Source organism: Kwoniella bestiolae, chromosome 2 (genome assembly GCF_000512585.2).
Source record: "Kwoniella bestiolae CBS 10118 chromosome 2, complete sequence".
In the NCBI taxonomy this organism is placed as follows: Eukaryota; Fungi; Basidiomycota; class Tremellomycetes; order Tremellales; family Cryptococcaceae; genus Kwoniella; species Kwoniella bestiolae.
Genome location: NC_089242.1, coordinates 2,757,471 through 2,774,493, shown reverse-complemented (window position 1 = coordinate 2,774,493; position 17,023 = coordinate 2,757,471). Strand labels below are relative to the sequence as shown.

The window sequence follows — 17,023 nt, the reverse complement described above, 5'->3', positions numbered from 1 at the left end:
TCTCCTACCCATTGTGTATTCACCTACCCTACTCTGGTTACGTGTCTTCCACACGGTCTCTGCGTATCTAGAATATCATCCATCTTTAGCGGTATAACCTCTACAATTAATCGAGCAACAACTCAGCCACGATGTCATCCGAATCTTCCTCGTCGTCCAACTCGGAAACCTCGACTCTAGCCTTGATGACCCCGCCCGACTCCTCCCCCGGCTCACCCATAAAGATCCAATCAGAATACAACACCCCCTTCACCCCTTCCTCCTCAGCCCCAATCTCGCGATCTCGCTCCCCTCTCCCCGCCAAACCCTCATCCTACACCCACTCTCTCCTATCCCTCACCGACAATGTCACATCCTCCATCGCATCATCGGTATATTCCATTGGCGGTGGTCCATTGATCTCGATAGCCAAATTTGCGATTCTGCAAATGATGAGCTCTCAGATATCCTATGGGAAATTGACAATCGTCACTCCCCAGGGGGAATCACATACCTTCCCTGCTGAGGGGAAATCTGTAGAAGAGGAAGTCGAAGATGGGCAGAAAACGGAAGTGACCATTAAAGTGCTCAAGGATAGTTTCTGGTTAAGGCTGGTCGCTCAGGGAGATTTGGGGTTTTCAGAGGCGTATATGATGGGGGAGTGTGAGGTCGATGATCTGGTGGGGGTGTTCAAGGTGAGCAGAAGTCTTATTTCATCTCCGTGGACCCGGAAGATCTGCCAGGAGCGAGAGCTTTGTAGACCTGCCGTATATCAGAGATCAGCGCTGATGGCCTACATCTACTGAACATCATAGATCTTCATCAAATCCTCTCCCTCCTCATCATCCTCAACAAACATCTCAGGCGTCCAAACCATCCCCTCCCGGATCTTCTCCCTCATCACCTCTCTAACCAACTCACGATTTGCCAACACCATCACCAACTCGATATGTAACATCTCGGCGCACTATGATCTTTCAAATGGGATGTTCAGTTCGTTCTTGAGTAGAGATATGACTTACTCGTGTGCTATCTACCCTGAGCTGGATAAAGATATGTACGATGGGACGGAGCAGAAAAGGCGTGAAGGGGGAGTTGTGGATATATATAACGATGATGGGGTGGATGAGCTGGAGGAAGCTCAGTTGGCTAAGCTCAGGTGAGTAAGGATGTGTCAAGAAGTATCCTTGAAAACTGGGATGGAACCTGATTGTGTCAACTGTATCTAATTTGATTGTTGCAGACACATAATCAAGAAAGCAGATATCAGACCTGGTCATAGAGTTTTGGAGATCGGTTCAGGATGGGGAAGTTTGGCTATTGAGGTGAGTCATCCGGATACCTTAATCAAGCCTGAGACTGATGTATCTGAACGTACTCTAGGCGGTCAAGATGACCAACTGTACTGTCGATACCATCACGCTTTCATCACAGCAGAAAGCATTAGCAGAGGACCGGATCAAAGCTGCCGGTCTGGCAGGTAGGATAAGAGTTTGGTTGATGGATTATCGAAAGTGAGTTTTTGCTTTAGTCGCAAAACGGGCCGGGGGGAGAGTTGTCCGCATCAATCTTTGAAAGTCTCCTTGGGTCAAGCTGATCCGAGCCTTTGTGCCTTTATAGACTCCCAGAATCATGGAAAGGCTCGTTCGACAGAGTAGTCTCCATAGAGATGCTGGAAGCCGTAGGAAAGGAGTTCATCCCTGGTTATTTCGGGGTATTGAACGAGATGTTGAATGAGAGAGGTGCAGCTTGTATACAGGTTATCACCATCCCTGAGTCTCGGTTTGAGAAGTGTAAGTGAATCTCCTTCAGATCGACAATCCTAAAAGAGGACTTGACGAGAAAGGTAGTGGGATATTTGAGCTGATTAATTGTTGATGTTGTACATTTCAGACCAACAAGAAGTAGACTTTATCAGGAAATGGATCTTCCCTGGCGGGTTCCTACCCACCGTGACGTATACTCTTGATTCAGCTACGCAGGGGTCGAAGAACAAGTTGGTATTGGACAGCATATCAAACATCGGGGTGAGTGTCGTTATGTTTACATGCTATAACCCAAAATAATTAGAGATGGAATCCGAGCTTATACTTGGTTCTCTTCCACGGCTACAGCCTCACTACGCCAGGACCCTGCGAGAATGGAGACATCGTTTCATTGCCAACTTTGATAACTCGGTGATTCCAGCTTTGTTGGATGAACATCCCGAGATGGGTCCAGAGGATATCCAGGTGTTTAAGAGGAAATGGATATGTGAGTGGTCGTCATCCCATCACCTCATGAATGAGATAGGAGATACAGTGGAAAATGTGAGCTGATGAGAACAAATTGGATTATAGACTACTTTGCATACTGCGAAATCGGATTCTCGGAACGTGTATTGGGTGATCATATATTTACGTTTGTAAGGGAAGGATACTCTGAATATGGATGCTCGACTTATCAGTGATTGCTTGCTGCTGGAATGGACTAGAAATATAGATGTCATTGTTGGTTTTAGGAGGTCTGATGGTATATCTAGTGTAGTGTCTGTTGGAAAGTAAAGAAAGGACGTTTGTCATCTTGATATATCTTCAGTCTGAACAGGCGATGGCATACAGTATCAAAATGTCAAATCAGTCAAAATGCATACATCGAATAAACTGCTCATATGCGTCGATGTCCCGCATGGGCCTAAACTTGGACCACACAAAATACAGTACGATACATCGACGTGTCGTGATACAACCAAGATGCGCTACAACGTGAATACTAAGATGCAAAAACAACGTAGGTTAAATCAGTATATCAACTACCTACCTTGCCAATTATGGAGACTTGTACTCACCTACAGAATACCTCCCAACCAAAACCGGAGACCAGGACGCTCATCTCTTCCTGAATATACTTTTCTTCGCTTGACCTCTGTTCGATAACAGGCCAGACTCTTCGAGCTGCATTCTCGCTAATTTCAGGTGGTAGGGCTGTAATGGTCCCGTGGGGTGAGCAGAATGAGGTTGAAGGTCCTTCGCTATTTCCATGATGATTATCAGTCACTCGTTCAGAAAGTCGAGTAAAATAAACAGTCAGGGTGTAATATGACGATCATGACTACGGATGAGGGATTCTATGCATGTAGTCCGAACAAGGTAGAAAAGTAGTATGATCCGGACTCACCCAACTCAATCACATCAGCTATAAATATCTTGGCCATACCTGCTACGACCATTGATACCTGGGGTGAAGCATGTTGGTCGTATAGTTCTCTGTTCAGCTGATAGAGGGTATCCTCATCAGCCAGGTGGGACACACGCGAAATGCCTGCTGGTACAAGCCAAGATGGGATACGTCTGATAGGGATAGAATAGACTTACCCTCTTGACTGCATTCTTGTTCAGAGCGACGGTGGAGAACGTATCGAATCGTTTGGCCTGTTCTGGGTCCAGCTGATCCCGGAGAAGGCTATAGTTGTTACGGGTATCAGCACAGCACCTCGGACCAAATATTCTCGTATTTCATTATACGGAAAGAAATAGGATTCGAGTTACACTCACAAAGTCTCTGCCCTCCTTTTCTTCCCCTTCATATCAATCTCCTTCTCCCTCTTCCTCTCCCTCTCTCTTTCCAATTTCATCCTCAACCCCTCCGAAATATCTTTATCGTTCCTCTTGACTACTCTCGTACCCTCTTGCCCACCCTCGGCTTCCTGCTCCTGCTCCTGTTCCTGATCGTGTTCGTGTTCGTGTTCATGTTCATCCTCCTCATCGTCCTCGTCATATTCCTCATTCAACCTCCTCCTAGCTCTGGGTAGAGCTATCAAATCGTTTTCGTCGACATCGTCATCCTCGTCCAGTAATACTCTGTCCAACCTCCTTTTCTTGCCTGTTCGTTTGGGTGAGGATGCTGCGGAAGGGGCGGGGGATGCTCGGGCTGATGAAGGGAGGGCTAGGTGGGACATGTCAAGGTGGTTCGTTTAGGTTGATCAGATGAGAGAAGAGAAGAAGGGATTAAAGATATGGATACACGAGTTCAAACTGGAGTTAGTTGGTAGTTGGACGGATGGACGGGATCAAATGATTCATACAAGTTGAGCTCGGACCCGCTTAAATCAAGCTTAAAAGTGAGCAAGTAAGATGAATTTGTTATTGTTAAACCTTTCTACTCACACTTCTATTATTCTTCTACAGCAACACAGTCAGTCAGACAATGAGAGGAGCAGGAATAGTTGGGTCGATACGAGCGCCTCTCCGTGCTCAAGGGGTACCTCTCACCCGACCACTTATCGAAGTCCGCCATCTATCCTCTTCTTCCAGCTCAAGCAGTCGTATACGGCATACTCATGCTCACTCAATTGGCCTCAGGTCCTCATCTCGACCAACACTCCAATCCTCTCCTCTCTTTCGAAACCAGCGCATACCCTTAGCAACCCGATCATTCTCCATCCTCCCCTCCTCACTCACCCCCACCTTACCAGAAGTAATCGAAGAATCCCACACCGTCTCAGCAACAGACGACACCCTCACACCCGTCTCAACGATATTCGATCCCATCATCGACCCATTATCCAACTTCCTCTTGGAAATAAACCACCCACTGGGGTATGGGGTATCCATCATCTGCATAACACTGTTGGTCAGGACGGTCTTTACATTGCCTGTATCCCTCTGGCAGAGGAAACGAGCGTTGAAGACTAAGCAGATAGTAGAGCCTGAGCTGAAGATTGTTAATGAGCGGTTGGCGAAATTTATTGCTAGGGAATATAGGCAGCAGGGGAAGGGGTATAAGGAGTATTTGTTGGAAGTGAGGAGACAGGTGAGTTTGTCTATTTGATGCTATACTGTCTTCAAGATACGAGCCGGGATCTGTCTCTGGGGTGAATTAGTATGAGATTGTCTTCTGTAAAATGAAGCTCATTCCCTTAGTTGTAGCTGTGACAGCGTTGTATACACAAAAGTTAGTGGCTGATACCATCTGACTGACTGCAGGTCGCCAAAGCCCAATCGGCCTTACACAAAAAACATTCCACCCACCCCTTCGTCACGACCTGGGCCCCTCTATTACTGCACATCCCCATATTCGTCACCCTCTCTCTGACCTTCAGACGAACATTGGAAATCCCAAATTCACCATTCTTCAACGAGGGTTTCCTATGGCTAGATCATTTGGGTGACGTCGACCCATACCTTGTCTTACCGTTCGTTGGATCATGCTTGGCCTTTGGAAACGCCGAGCTGGTAGGTATGAAGCGAACTCAGCAGGCCATCAAGGCCGATCAGGTAGATACGGATCGTATACGCGATCAAGTGAATCGAGAAGATGTATTACCTGCTTCACGGCCTAGATCACAACCTCAGAAAGATGGTCCGAAACCTGCTCCATCGGGATTGTTCTCGCATAAACATGTTCCTTCTACCCAGAAATCCGTACCATCTTCGAATCCCACCCGTAAAATATCTACCTCGTCGACGTTGGACCTTGCTCAACGTCCACGTCCACCATCGGCTCCACAGAACGGAACGAATCCGTTGGTCGATGTGCCCAACTCGGAAGTTCCGGTACCATTCTCACCTGCGAGACAACAGGAGATACGAAGAGGGTTCTTGGCTGGGGTGTTGAGGTTGAGTGCGGTTGGATTTGGGCTGATAGCTAGTCAGATGCCTGCTGTGAGTTCACCACTTATGTGTATCTGATTGTGATGTTTGGTTGTAATAGAAGATTATGGAATGATAAGGCTGACTTATATTCTGCCTTTCAATAGGGAGTCACGCTGTATTGGGTCACGTCAATAGCATTCTCCTTAGCCCAGAATGTAGTGCTTAGCTGGTGGCCCCAGTATAAAGCCAACAGGGAGAGAGCGAGATTAGAAGCGGAGATGGCTGCGCGATAGGTGGAGAACGAACCATGAATCACGGGTGGATATTGGGTAATACCTGACGATGATGGACGATGAGACCAAGCTGTCAGAAGGTAACATAGGACGGAGAAGCAAGACTGCTTTGCGTGTACATGAAAATCATAGACATTGATAGATTAAACGATTGACATCACATCTCATTAGGGCATCATAATGAATGTATTTTTAGCCAACGACAACACCGCTCGTCGCCATCGGTCTTGCGACCTTATCTTGTCTTCATACATTGTTTTGATATGTCTTGCTTTCTACTGACTACATCTAATTCTCAATCCAAATAGTATATCTCCCACATCATCTCATAACAATCCAACTACTTCTCATCATCCTTCATCAGATCACTCTTCTCCTTATGTCCCCTCCACTTCGGCAACCCATCTTTCACATCCACGCACCTCCTCTCATAGAAAATATGACAATCCGCCTTCAACTCCTCAGGGAACCCCTGAACCTTTCTCGCCCCTTTACCCGAATCACCCTCCTCACCATGATTCCCCTTCCTATCCTCCTCTTTAGCCTTCTTGACTTCCTTGTGAGTCCTTGTCCACTCGAACGCGGGTGGGAAAGCCATGATCATATTTCTACCCTCGTCCATCAGGGGAGATCCACATGCTCTACATGAGATCTTCCTTGGCAGGGGAGTAGGTGTGGATGATAGTGGGTGAACTTCTCCGTGGGCGGAGAGGAATCCTAGCCATTTGGGGTCGGCATCGGAGTCGAGACGGACGTTCTTTTTGTGGAATATGCAGGAATGTTGGTATGGTGCGCCTAGGACACATTATCACACATTGTTAGTACTTGTATGACTTTAATTCGATGCTGATTGGAGAGTGCGATTGGAAAAGGGGTAATATGCAGTACTCACCATGCAGTCTCTGACAATCCTCACAATGGCATATCTTGGATCCAGCCGGATCATCATTATACACAAACGCGACTATATTACCCCATACCAACCAGATATCAGCATTATATCCCAGATAAGACAGACATCTCACAAGAACCACCCAGCAACACCCCTCACCTCGACCTCTCTCCCCATATTTGCGGATCACATACCCTTTCCACACCAACAGCTCTCCCTCCACTTCGTCTCCCACCCATCCCTATCCGCTCCCACACTGAACGGAGGCTCTTTCAACCAATCATCGTCCTGATGATCCTCCTTGTTCTCGTTGTTCTCGCTGGCCTTGGTAGATGCTTTGGAATGATCTTGCTCCGATCGGATTCGCTTGGTAGCTGGTCGTACAGTCTCGGGAGCGTCTGACATGGTGTAAGAGTATGTAGCAGATGAAGATGATGAGTCAGTGTTGGATGTACGATCAAGCAGATAGATGAATAGATATGTATATATGTGGCCTTGCTTTGCTTTCTTGATCCCATTCATTCAATCGATCGGATCTCTTTGACGTCAATGATGCGCAACTCAACTTTTTCCTTACTCAGATCGGTCGATACCCAAATGCTGGAATCAGCTTCAGATCGGATCAGATGTGGGGTCTCCACTGGGAGCCACGTGATGGAAGTCTGTGCGTTTTCATCACGATGCTTCCGGAGTTCCACTGGGAGTACGCAATCCTCTTCACGTTACAGCGTTGTTTTTTCCGCTAAATCAGCTAAATTAACGGGTCCTGGGGTTCTCCATTTCGAGCACATGTATCCCCTCCCCATCTGATCCCAGACCCCAGGGGTCCACCGTCCATTCCCGCCGGTATCAAATTATGCGAGAGCTGCCAAGAAGCTAAATGACGTTGTGTAATATTTTTTTGCTGATATAGCACAGTAAACCAGTGAGCAGTCACCGGACCGGTATCTTGGCTGATGCAGAAGAAGAATACCTATAAGAATGGCTTGTTCGTCCTTTCAGCTGCTTTCTCTTCCCTGCTTCTTACCACCTCAACGCAAGAACCGCTTAGAATGATGGATCGACTAATCCCAATATCCTTGATCTTATTGTCAACTTTGACCCATGTCTTCGCTCAGTCTTCGACAACCGCTCCTGTACCGACTGGTATTCCGATTCAAGGGGATTATACTGGACCGCTCAGACCTAGAGTACACTACTCGCCTCCTAAAGTAGGTCTAAACATTTTTCCTTACGATAGCAGCTTATAAGCTGAACTGGTGTCTAGGGATTCATGAATGATCCAAATGGATTGTTTAAAGATAGTAACGGAACATGGCATCTGTATTATCAATGTGAGTACAGATCACCCATCCAATACCTGTATATCAAGTGGTACAATGGCTGATATTGGTTCTCGGTCCTTCGTCATAGACAACCCAACAGACGTCGTAGCAGGCAACCAACACTGGGGTCACGCAACCTCACCAGACCTCTACACATGGACCAACCAACCTATCGCCCTCTTCCCTCCAAACTCCACATCAGGGGTATTCTCAGGTTCCATCGTGACTGATCCAGGGAATACTTCGGGGTTCTTCCCAAATACCACCAATGGAGTAGTCGCTATATACACCCTCAACACACCTGAGAAACAAACTCAAGAGATCGCTTATTCCTTCGATGATGGGTATACGTTCACTCCCTATGCTGGTAATCCAGTATTAGATGTCAATTCTAAGCAATTTAGAGATCCAAAGGTAGTTAGGTACGGTGATAATTGGGTCATGGTCATTGCCTTCGCAGCGGAGTATGTGATAGGTATATACACCTCACCAGACCTGAAGACTTGGACCCACGCCTCGAATGTCTCACATGTCGGATTCTTGGGAGTACAATACGAATGTCCAAATCTGGTGGAACTACCCATTCGCAGTGGTGATAACAGTAGTAATGGAAGAGGAGCGGACGAAGAGAAAGGATGGGTCTTAACTATATCCATAAACCCCGGAGCACCCCTCGGAGGATCTATCACGCAATATTTCCCTGGTGAATTCAACGGAACGCACTTCACCCCTCATGACGGAGCGACGAGACTCTCCAATTTCGGTAAAGACGATTACGCTGGGCAATTCTTCTATAACCAGAGCGTATCGATCGGTTGGGCGAGTAATTGGGAATACACCAATTTGGTCCCCACAGCCAAAGAGGGTTGGAGGTCATCCATGACTTTACCAAGGGAGAATTACCTGGTTGATACTGGTGTCAAGGGGTGGGAGTTGGTTCAGGAGATATACGATTTACAACCTATCGTATCGAATAACCTGACTAGCTCTCGTAACTTGGTTAATACCTCCCAGGAAGTTGGATTTGGAGATGGGAATGGGACTGCGGTGTATTTCGACTTGAACATCACTTTACCCACCAATATCACTTTCTCGCCGTACGCCTCTATCAACTTTACTTTCTCCACTGCCTCTTCGGGTGAACAGCTGAAAGGAGGGTATATACTGGCGGGTGCTACACCCTATACCATCTGGGTAGATCGGGGAAAGACGAATGGGTTTGAATACCCTTTGTTTACGGAAAAGTTCTCGGCTAGTCAGGTGAGTGTACGATTCTTTGTGTCAAGCCCACTCGCATTCACCACTTCACCTGTTCCAATTCGCTGAAACCATCCGAACTTGAGGGACCTTGATGCTAATTGTGCTTCATCATTACAGCTCAAGCCCGCTCAGAGGATTCAAGGTATAATCGACAAAAGTCTATCCGAAATTTACGTAGATAATGGTGCACTCGTCGGCACGGTTGACGTTTACCCCACCGCACCATTTACGAAGTTATCAGTTGGTACGGGTGATCTACCGGAGGGGTCTAACGTGTCGTTGGAAGTGTGGGAATTGAAGGACACTTGGGCGTAGAGGTATAGTGAAGTATGGACAATCAACAAGACCAGCAGTATAACGATGCATTTCTAGCCTAACCAAATTTATAAAGACAGTAACAAATTAAATCTAATCTATAATATGGAATTATCCGGCACTCAACAAACTAAAGGTGACAACCTGATAAAATGTATTTTTCGGATCCCTAAACACTCCATATCTCTGCAGCACGACGTTTATATAAGTTAGGCTACCAAGAATCCAAATACAATATACCCCACACCGACGACAAACATATTTAACATGTCTTAAACAGAACAACCCTCCTTGGACCCCACGTAAGCAAAAGGGACTGATTGATGTTTCTAAAGGGTATATCTGAACTTGAGATCCTGCTTATCCGTCAAATCCTCAAACTCATCCCCATCAGGCGATAATGGGTCCGGAGCTTGACCAGCAGCTACCATCTTATCTCTGAGGTTATTCTGTCTAGCGTAGTATATTCTGAGAAGTAAGAATAATACTACCTGACCTGCCATGCAGGCTAGACAGGTGGTATAGCCTGAGATGTAAGCTGGAGTTTGGCCTGATACCCATGCGCTGTGGTGTGACCATCCATATCAGCCTGATATTCCTTCTCTTTTAGTTTTCTCCAAAGTGGATCCAGTCGACGGGGAGGGGGAAGACCGAACTCACAGAGGCCCAATGATATTCCCAACGCAGTATCCGATGAATGCCATTCCAACTACTACACTCCTCTTGGTGAACCCAGCGGTATTTTGACTATTCCATCAAGCGAGTACACCAAATCAGCCAGTGATAACATGAATGTACAGGGGGATCAGGTCTTCAAATAATGAGGGACTGCACTGACCTCGGGATACCCATACACAACGCCAAAGACCCCACAAAAGAAGGCATCAACAACACCCCGATGGTCTTTCCCACCTTGTTCGATGCTGGCAACGTAATTTGCAGGATCATACCGATAGCCGAGGGGAGTAACCAGAGTACCATGCAGTAATGTCTGGAATTTTTGAATCGCATCGCACAATACCCGCAGGAAGCGATTTCGATGGTCACTGCTGCGCCATATGCTATGCCGAACTGAGTAAAGGACATAGGTGTCAGAAATTTATAAGTGGTTTGGCAGTTGGGCGTGACTCACCAAAGCAGATTGGAGTTCTGTCCAACCGATAGATTTGATGACCAAACCTTTATATGTCGATACACCTCCGTTGATGACTTCGTTGAGCACACAAGCCCAAAACAAGATATGTCCACTTGGGTCGATCCGAGGGTCTAATGCCTGGATTATCATTCATACTATCAGCTCATTATTATTGTCATATGCTCACGAAGGCTGTAGCCGAGAGGGCAGCACCCACCTCCTTGACCTGATCCCATTTCCACTCCCTATTAATAATACCCGTCCTATTACTCCTGATCCTCTCAACCGCCTGGACCTTCTGCGCGTCCGTCAACCACCTCACCCTCATAGGCGACGATGGGAAGATCGCGAAGACGACGAAACTCCAAATGATAGTCATGATCCCCTCGATGATGAAGATGTACCTCCATGAATCCAATTTACCGTCAATCAAGCCCATCCCATACGAGATGAGAGCTCCGATGGCATTGCCTAGACCGTTCATGGAGTACCAGATTGCTACTCTGAATGGCTGTTCTCGTCGAGTATACCACATTCCTAATTCACATTCAAGAGTATCAGAATCGATGCTCTTGCTAGCCTGATGGTGACCTGGGGGTGGTAAGCAAAAGACTCACCGGTAACAATGATATACGCAGGAGTGAGAGCAGACTCAAAGACACCTTGGAAAAATCGGACGGCAGCGATATCGGCGAATTTTTGGGTGGCCGCTGAACACATTAGGATACCTCCCCAGATGAACATGATTACTATATATCGAAAAGGTCGAAGTCAGTCCTGGGGTGTGTCTAGGAACCGGTATGATGTGCGACGTACCACCGAGGAATCGTCCAGTGTGGTAACCTAAGTAGCATCTATGAGCATACATTTATGAAACCTGAAGGTGTTCAACTGTACTCACGTTGACTTAACCAAGCCTGGGGATATTCAGCCACGAGATAACCTATAATTCACTTGTCAGCGGGTGATGTCATACCAGTACAGTACAGTATACAAAGCAATGACCCACCGATATAAAACAAAGAAGTCAACAAAGAATACTCCTGTCCCACCAATCCCAAATCCTTCTTTACCCCAAAAACCGCCGCATAAGCCAGCGCGGACTTATCGATATATTGAATACAGTATGAAATGCACATCATGGGCATCAGGCACATGTCGATCCTCCTGAGCAGCTTCCTGTTGGATTCGTCCGTGTAGGTTGCGACGCCGTGGGAGGCAAGGAAAGCATTGGCATCCTCAGTTTCGGGGATGCTACCTAGGTGAGCACCGGGAGCTTCGGACTTGGAGACGGGGACGACGTGTACGCCGTTAAGGGAGGATTTGTCGTCGGAAGTGGACATCCTGCTTGGTGGGTGATTGGATTGGTGCAGCCTAGAAAGTGAAGATGATGGGACATATCATGCTCGAATATATATGCCTTGCATGTGATTTATGGGGTACTAATGGAGCCAGACTAACAAAAGATAAGAAGATAGGTCTTGACGTTAAAGTCGCTCAACAGGTCGGCCAACAACCCCATACAACATAACTTCGCTCAAAGACATGAGTGTTCGATCAATAAAGTTGCGCGACTGCCCTTGCCTTGGCAATTCACGGGTCAACTGGTACCCTCGTTGCTTGCGGTCGGGCGGGTTATCCTATTCGCTCGCGATAAGAGCTTATCGTTCTGCTGGTTGGAATTGGCCGACTTTTCAGGTCATGTCCGATAAGGCATGAAAGCCCGAAGACATTTCGCGCATTTGTTAGCCGACTGATTCCCCACTTTCAAGAAGTCCGAAGTTACTGGACAAGATACCAACTTCCTCTCGTATGTCTGTCTACCACTCTGTATTTCTTCTCAGCTTTGCAGTATCCTTGCTATAGTGTTATCATAGCCAAGCCAGCACATCTGTCAACAGTTATCACCACTTCCCAGAGCACTGCACTACGCAACATGAAACTCCACCTTATCGCCATCTTGAGCTTACTAGCCTCCATAACAGCTTCCCAATTACCCTTCGAAGTCACCGACACACCATATGTACCCCCACACCCCGAGCTCGAAGCCCGATCCCGAGAGATCCTAGCGAAATATCCGCTGATCGATACGCACATCGACCTGCCCGCGACAATGCGAACGATCAATCGTCGACCTATGGACGCGATTCCTAGACTCAACGAGTCGCATCCTGGTCATTTCGACTTACCGAGGGCTAAAGCTGGTGGGCTGGCGGGAGCGTTCTTCACTGCCAACGCACCTTGTCCTGGAGCATGTACGTTGTTTGGTCTCACTTCTGTCCTCGTTGTTCCTGGAGGGGATATGGCTGATGAGTGCGACATTTGATGGTGGTTTAGATGGAAGGGATGTTGGACCTGATTTCTTGAATCCTACTGAAGTAAGCTCAGCGTTTCGTTTACACATGGCCTTACGAGATCCTTCCTGCTGACTCATGTACAGACTGTCCAACATGTGCTGGAATCTATCGATCTGGTCAAGAACACCTTGGCGTACTATCCCACTCTCATGAAAGCTGCTCGTACTGCCCAGGATGTGCGAGATGCATTCTCAGAAGGGAAATTGGCAGTATTGATGGGACTTGAAGGGTGAGCATTTGCTATCTTCATTGAAATGGGATACAGAAGACTTATTTATCGATGCACACCGTGTATATAGGACCCATGGTTTAGCTAATTCTCTGAGCACCTTGCGGATGTATGCCGAGCTAGGTGTAAGATACGTCACATTGACGCATGTCTGTCACAGTGTGAGTGTATCTCATCGCCATCCTAGACCGCCGCTGAAGGTACTTCTATGATATGTTTCAGTCCTTTGCAAGCTCCAACGGAGGCGGTGCAGGAACCTCGGGATCAACCATCCCACCAGCACATCCAGGTAACGGCCTCACAACGTGGGGTATCGAGCTCGTCCATGAGCTTAACAGGCTGGGAGTCATGGTAGATCTTTCTCATACTTCCGACAATACCGCCAGAGACGCTATCAAAGCTTCCAAAGCTCCCGTCGTGTGGACCCATTCGGGTGCGAGAGCAGTGAATAATCATCCTAGGAATGTGCCCGATGATATTTTGGAAATGATTGGTGATGGCCCTGGAAAGAATAATGGGATTGTGTGAGCACACATCACCTACATTGTTCCGACGATTAAGCATATATTGACGATAGGTTTGTTTGCTCTAGATTATCGGTACTCTTCTCAACGTTCATTGACCCTAATAACGCTACGACCGCTCGTGTAGTGGATCACATCGAACATATTGCCAAGATTGTCGGAAAGAGCCATGTAGGTCTGGGCAGCGACTTCAATGGTATTAGTTTGGCTGTGGAGGGTATGGAGGATGTGAGTAAATGGCCTAATATGGTGAGTCAGATTCTTACTCTACATGTCACATCGGTCATACAGAGCAAAAATTGTTGGTCTAATTCATGGATTAGATACAAGAATTACTTCACCGAGGGTGGACAGAACCTGAGATAGCCGGTATAATGGGAGGTAACCTACTTCGAGTCATGGAAGAGGTCGAAGTGGTCAAGAAAGAGCTATCAAACCTACCACCTTCCCCCGAGATATACTACAAAAGGACTGATTTGCCAGCTCATGAATGGGTAAGTGAACTTGAGATCATGACCAGAGCGGAAAGGAGAATCATCGCTGATATATCGAGATAGGGAGGTCCCAACATGGCTTATCTTGCACCTGACGTGCAGAAGATTGTAGTTCAGCAGAAGAGGCTGAGGGACGAGCTGTAGCTGAAGTATAAAACTACCAATTTACGTGGTTTACATATGCATCGTTTTCATTACCCATGCATGCCATGGACCGCTACTGCAATCTCAGCAAGAGAGCGGGGTCTCCACACGATCTTACAGTTAGATCACGTGATTTGCATATATATGGTGTCTGTCTCACAGCTCAACTACCCATTAAGATAAAAACCCAGATGTAGCATTCATGTACACCTCTTCGTTCATCTTTCTTGGCCATTGCTCTACCCTGCGTAGTATATCCTAGTCCTGTCGAGCAAGCATTCAGCTCCGACTCTCAGCTTCCCAAAAGGTCCCTCGACCAGTCTCGAGCTCACAGCTCGTTCCCCACCCGCAAAATGGCTCAGCCCCTATCATCCAGCGAGATTAACAAGCTATGTGCGAATCTGGTATATCAAGTGGCGTATGCATTTTACGATACTCCCTATATAATCATCCTGAAGATGATGGTGCATGATAACGTGTGGGTGTCTACTTTAAATCGGTCTGTTTCTCTGCGCATGACCAAGGACCAAGCTGATAGATGAGATGGAATGTAGGACGACTGAGATGGAATTGGCGAACAAGATTGGATTGACGAGTCCGGAGGTGAGAAAGTATATGGGTACGTTGCATACGCATAGATTGGTACGGCGGTGAGTGTATCTTCTGCATTATAGCTGCTCTTTCGGAATCGATGACATATGATCACTTACTTCTGATTCCTACCTGTACCATCAATTGTGGTCTATTGCTGTGTTGGTATCATTATCCCACATCAACTTCTATCTTAACATCTCCCACCAATATACTTTCATTTGCACTCACCCCAGTCACGTGAACAAAGAAAAGGTACCCATCCCCGAATGGCGACTCAAACAGCTCGCCCAACAATCTGAGAAAAGCCTCCAACCCGTCAAACCTGGACAACCCAAACCCGGAGCGATAGATAAAGATGGGAAACCTCTGATAATAGAACGGGAACGGACGAGGGACGTGCATTATTGGTATCTCGATTATAGGGAGTTTGCGAATGTCGTGAAGTACAGGTTGGCGATGATGCGGAAGGGGATCGATGATAAGATCAAGCAGGTGAGTTGTGGTTCACTGTAGGTCTGGGTTGAGGGAGAGTAGAGTGTAAGGAGTGAACGGATGGGGTGCATGAAAGCGGAATGTGTCAAAGTGAAAGATGAGCCAAGGTTGTTGGTATATAATGGATCTGGCGGACTGGAATTTGATATGCCTCAAACGAAGGGATGTATAGCGAATACATTAGGATGTTTAACTCTGCGCAAGGTATGCTGATTCTCTCATGTTCTGAGTAGGAAGTAGGCCACCGAGGTTACATCTGTCCCATGGACGGAAGGATGTACGACCCCCTAGACCTCTCCAATATCTTCGACCCATTTACCAACTCCTTCAAGTGCGAAGATTGCGGAACAGAACTTATCGAGCATGATCCGTCAACCTCTCTTGATGGAACCATCACCACAGCTCAGGACGCGATGCAACGATTCAACATTGCTACTGCACCCATTAGAGATGCATTGAAAGCCGTCGAAGCCCAGACTGTACCGTCCATCAATATCATTGCTTGGGTAGCTCAGAACGTCAAGACGTCTGTGAAGACCACGGATGGGGAGAATAGGAATGGAGACGAGGAGAAGAAGTTCGAGGTTGTTATGGGTAAGGATGAGAATGAGGAGAAGGAGAAGGAGAGGTTGGCTCAGCAGCAGAGGTGGGTTCTGCCTTCTATCTTACATGACATGTACTTCATTTCAACCATATTTTCATCTCTTGAACCCCCTCTCCCTTCCGAGATCCCATCACCTTATCCACAAGCATGATACATGAGTGGAAGACTGACATCTGTCTTGTGTATTGCGCACAGAGAACAAAACGCCCTTCCACACTGGTACACCCACTCAACCGTTACTGGCCAAAAGACCACTCTGGGAATAGCAGACCAGAGGCGGAAACAACTCCTGGAAGAGAGGAACAGAGGATTAGGTGGTAATAAGGAGGTGGAAGATGAGAGTTTGAAAGCCCATTATGAGATTTTGGACGATGATGGTGATGGAGATGGTGGAGACGAGGACTTTGAGGAGACGCCTACGCCCGCTTTGGAGGTGCCGTTAGTGAAAGTTGAGGATAGGGTGATGGAGGTGCTTGATGATGACGATGAGGACGAGGAGGGGTTGGAAGATGTTACGCCTACACCTGGAGAGGCGGTCAATGGAGGAGAGGGAGGGAAGATGGTTACTGGTATGTCTGCTTCTTTTCTTATATATATATCAAGTGCACCGTACTGACTGCGATCGTGATCTAGTCAATGGAGTACCTAAACGTGTAGATGATGTTACGGATGATGATCACGAGATAATGACTACAGAGGAGTACGAGGTAAGTTATCTAAACATACATTGAGACTGTAATGGAAGGGATGCTGATGTCACATCGACTTATAAGGCATATGCACAAGCCATGTATGGCTGAGAACCTAGATCAA

General features: G+C 47.0%; 8 protein-coding genes across 8 annotated transcripts; 5 read left to right on the top strand and 3 right to left on the bottom strand.

Annotated features, from left to right (window-relative positions):
• Positions 1 to 131: 131 nt before the first annotated feature.
• On the top strand, positions 132 to 2,428 carry I302_104187 (uncharacterized protein; the record flags this gene model as incomplete). The annotated part of the gene is made up of 8 exons (XM_019189552.1): positions 132 to 674; positions 795 to 1,138; positions 1,223 to 1,304; positions 1,363 to 1,493; positions 1,600 to 1,772; positions 1,873 to 2,006; positions 2,094 to 2,232; positions 2,319 to 2,428. 8 exons carry the CDS (start codon positions 132 to 134, stop codon positions 2,426 to 2,428), a joined length of 1,656 nt encoding a protein of 551 aa, XP_019049114.1.
• A 418-nt stretch (positions 2,429 to 2,846) lies between these two features.
• I302_104186 (uncharacterized protein) lies at positions 2,847 to 3,916 on the bottom strand (the record flags this gene model as incomplete). Its single annotated transcript, XM_019189551.1, has 4 exons — positions 2,847 to 2,989; positions 3,136 to 3,232; positions 3,333 to 3,420; positions 3,513 to 3,916. 4 exons carry the CDS (start codon positions 3,914 to 3,916, stop codon positions 2,847 to 2,849), a joined length of 732 nt encoding a protein of 243 aa, XP_019049113.1.
• A 248-nt stretch (positions 3,917 to 4,164) lies between these two features.
• I302_104185 (uncharacterized protein) lies at positions 4,165 to 5,845 on the top strand (the record flags this gene model as incomplete). The annotated part of the gene is made up of 3 exons (XM_019189550.1): positions 4,165 to 4,770; positions 4,944 to 5,621; positions 5,717 to 5,845. 3 exons carry the CDS (start codon positions 4,165 to 4,167, stop codon positions 5,843 to 5,845), a joined length of 1,413 nt encoding a protein of 470 aa, XP_019049112.1.
• Positions 5,846 to 6,185: 340 nt separating this feature from the next.
• Positions 6,186 to 7,142, bottom strand: I302_104184 (uncharacterized protein; the record flags this gene model as incomplete). The annotated part of the gene is made up of 3 exons (XM_019189549.1): positions 6,186 to 6,640; positions 6,738 to 6,809; positions 6,932 to 7,142. The coding sequence occupies 3 exons, from the start codon at positions 7,140 to 7,142 to the stop codon at positions 6,186 to 6,188; spliced, it is 738 nt and encodes a 245-aa protein (XP_019049111.1).
• Positions 7,143 to 7,789: 647 nt separating this feature from the next.
• On the top strand, positions 7,790 to 9,637 carry I302_104183 (uncharacterized protein; the record flags this gene model as incomplete). The annotated part of the gene is made up of 4 exons (XM_065869821.1): positions 7,790 to 7,948; positions 8,005 to 8,071; positions 8,151 to 9,322; positions 9,440 to 9,637. The coding sequence occupies 4 exons, from the start codon at positions 7,790 to 7,792 to the stop codon at positions 9,635 to 9,637; spliced, it is 1,596 nt and encodes a 531-aa protein (XP_065725893.1).
• A 329-nt stretch (positions 9,638 to 9,966) lies between these two features.
• Positions 9,967 to 12,115, bottom strand: I302_104182 (uncharacterized protein; the record flags this gene model as incomplete). The annotated part of the gene is made up of 8 exons (XM_065869820.1): positions 9,967 to 10,201; positions 10,298 to 10,384; positions 10,476 to 10,708; positions 10,770 to 10,910; positions 10,990 to 11,309; positions 11,390 to 11,521; positions 11,674 to 11,715; positions 11,782 to 12,115. The coding sequence occupies 8 exons, from the start codon at positions 12,113 to 12,115 to the stop codon at positions 9,967 to 9,969; spliced, it is 1,524 nt and encodes a 507-aa protein (XP_065725892.1).
• Positions 12,116 to 12,708: 593 nt separating this feature from the next.
• I302_104181 (uncharacterized protein) lies at positions 12,709 to 14,520 on the top strand (the record flags this gene model as incomplete). The annotated part of the gene is made up of 8 exons (XM_019189546.1): positions 12,709 to 13,027; positions 13,110 to 13,150; positions 13,213 to 13,358; positions 13,429 to 13,519; positions 13,581 to 13,882; positions 13,951 to 14,131; positions 14,206 to 14,376; positions 14,440 to 14,520. 8 exons carry the CDS (start codon positions 12,709 to 12,711, stop codon positions 14,518 to 14,520), a joined length of 1,332 nt encoding a protein of 443 aa, XP_019049108.1.
• Positions 14,521 to 14,873: 353 nt separating this feature from the next.
• On the top strand, positions 14,874 to 17,010 carry I302_104180 (uncharacterized protein; the record flags this gene model as incomplete). The annotated part of the gene is made up of 7 exons (XM_065869819.1): positions 14,874 to 14,998; positions 15,075 to 15,170; positions 15,348 to 15,606; positions 15,840 to 16,252; positions 16,406 to 16,779; positions 16,844 to 16,917; positions 16,984 to 17,010. The coding sequence occupies 7 exons, from the start codon at positions 14,874 to 14,876 to the stop codon at positions 17,008 to 17,010; spliced, it is 1,368 nt and encodes a 455-aa protein (XP_065725891.1).
• Between the last annotated feature and the right edge of the window lie 13 nt (positions 17,011 to 17,023).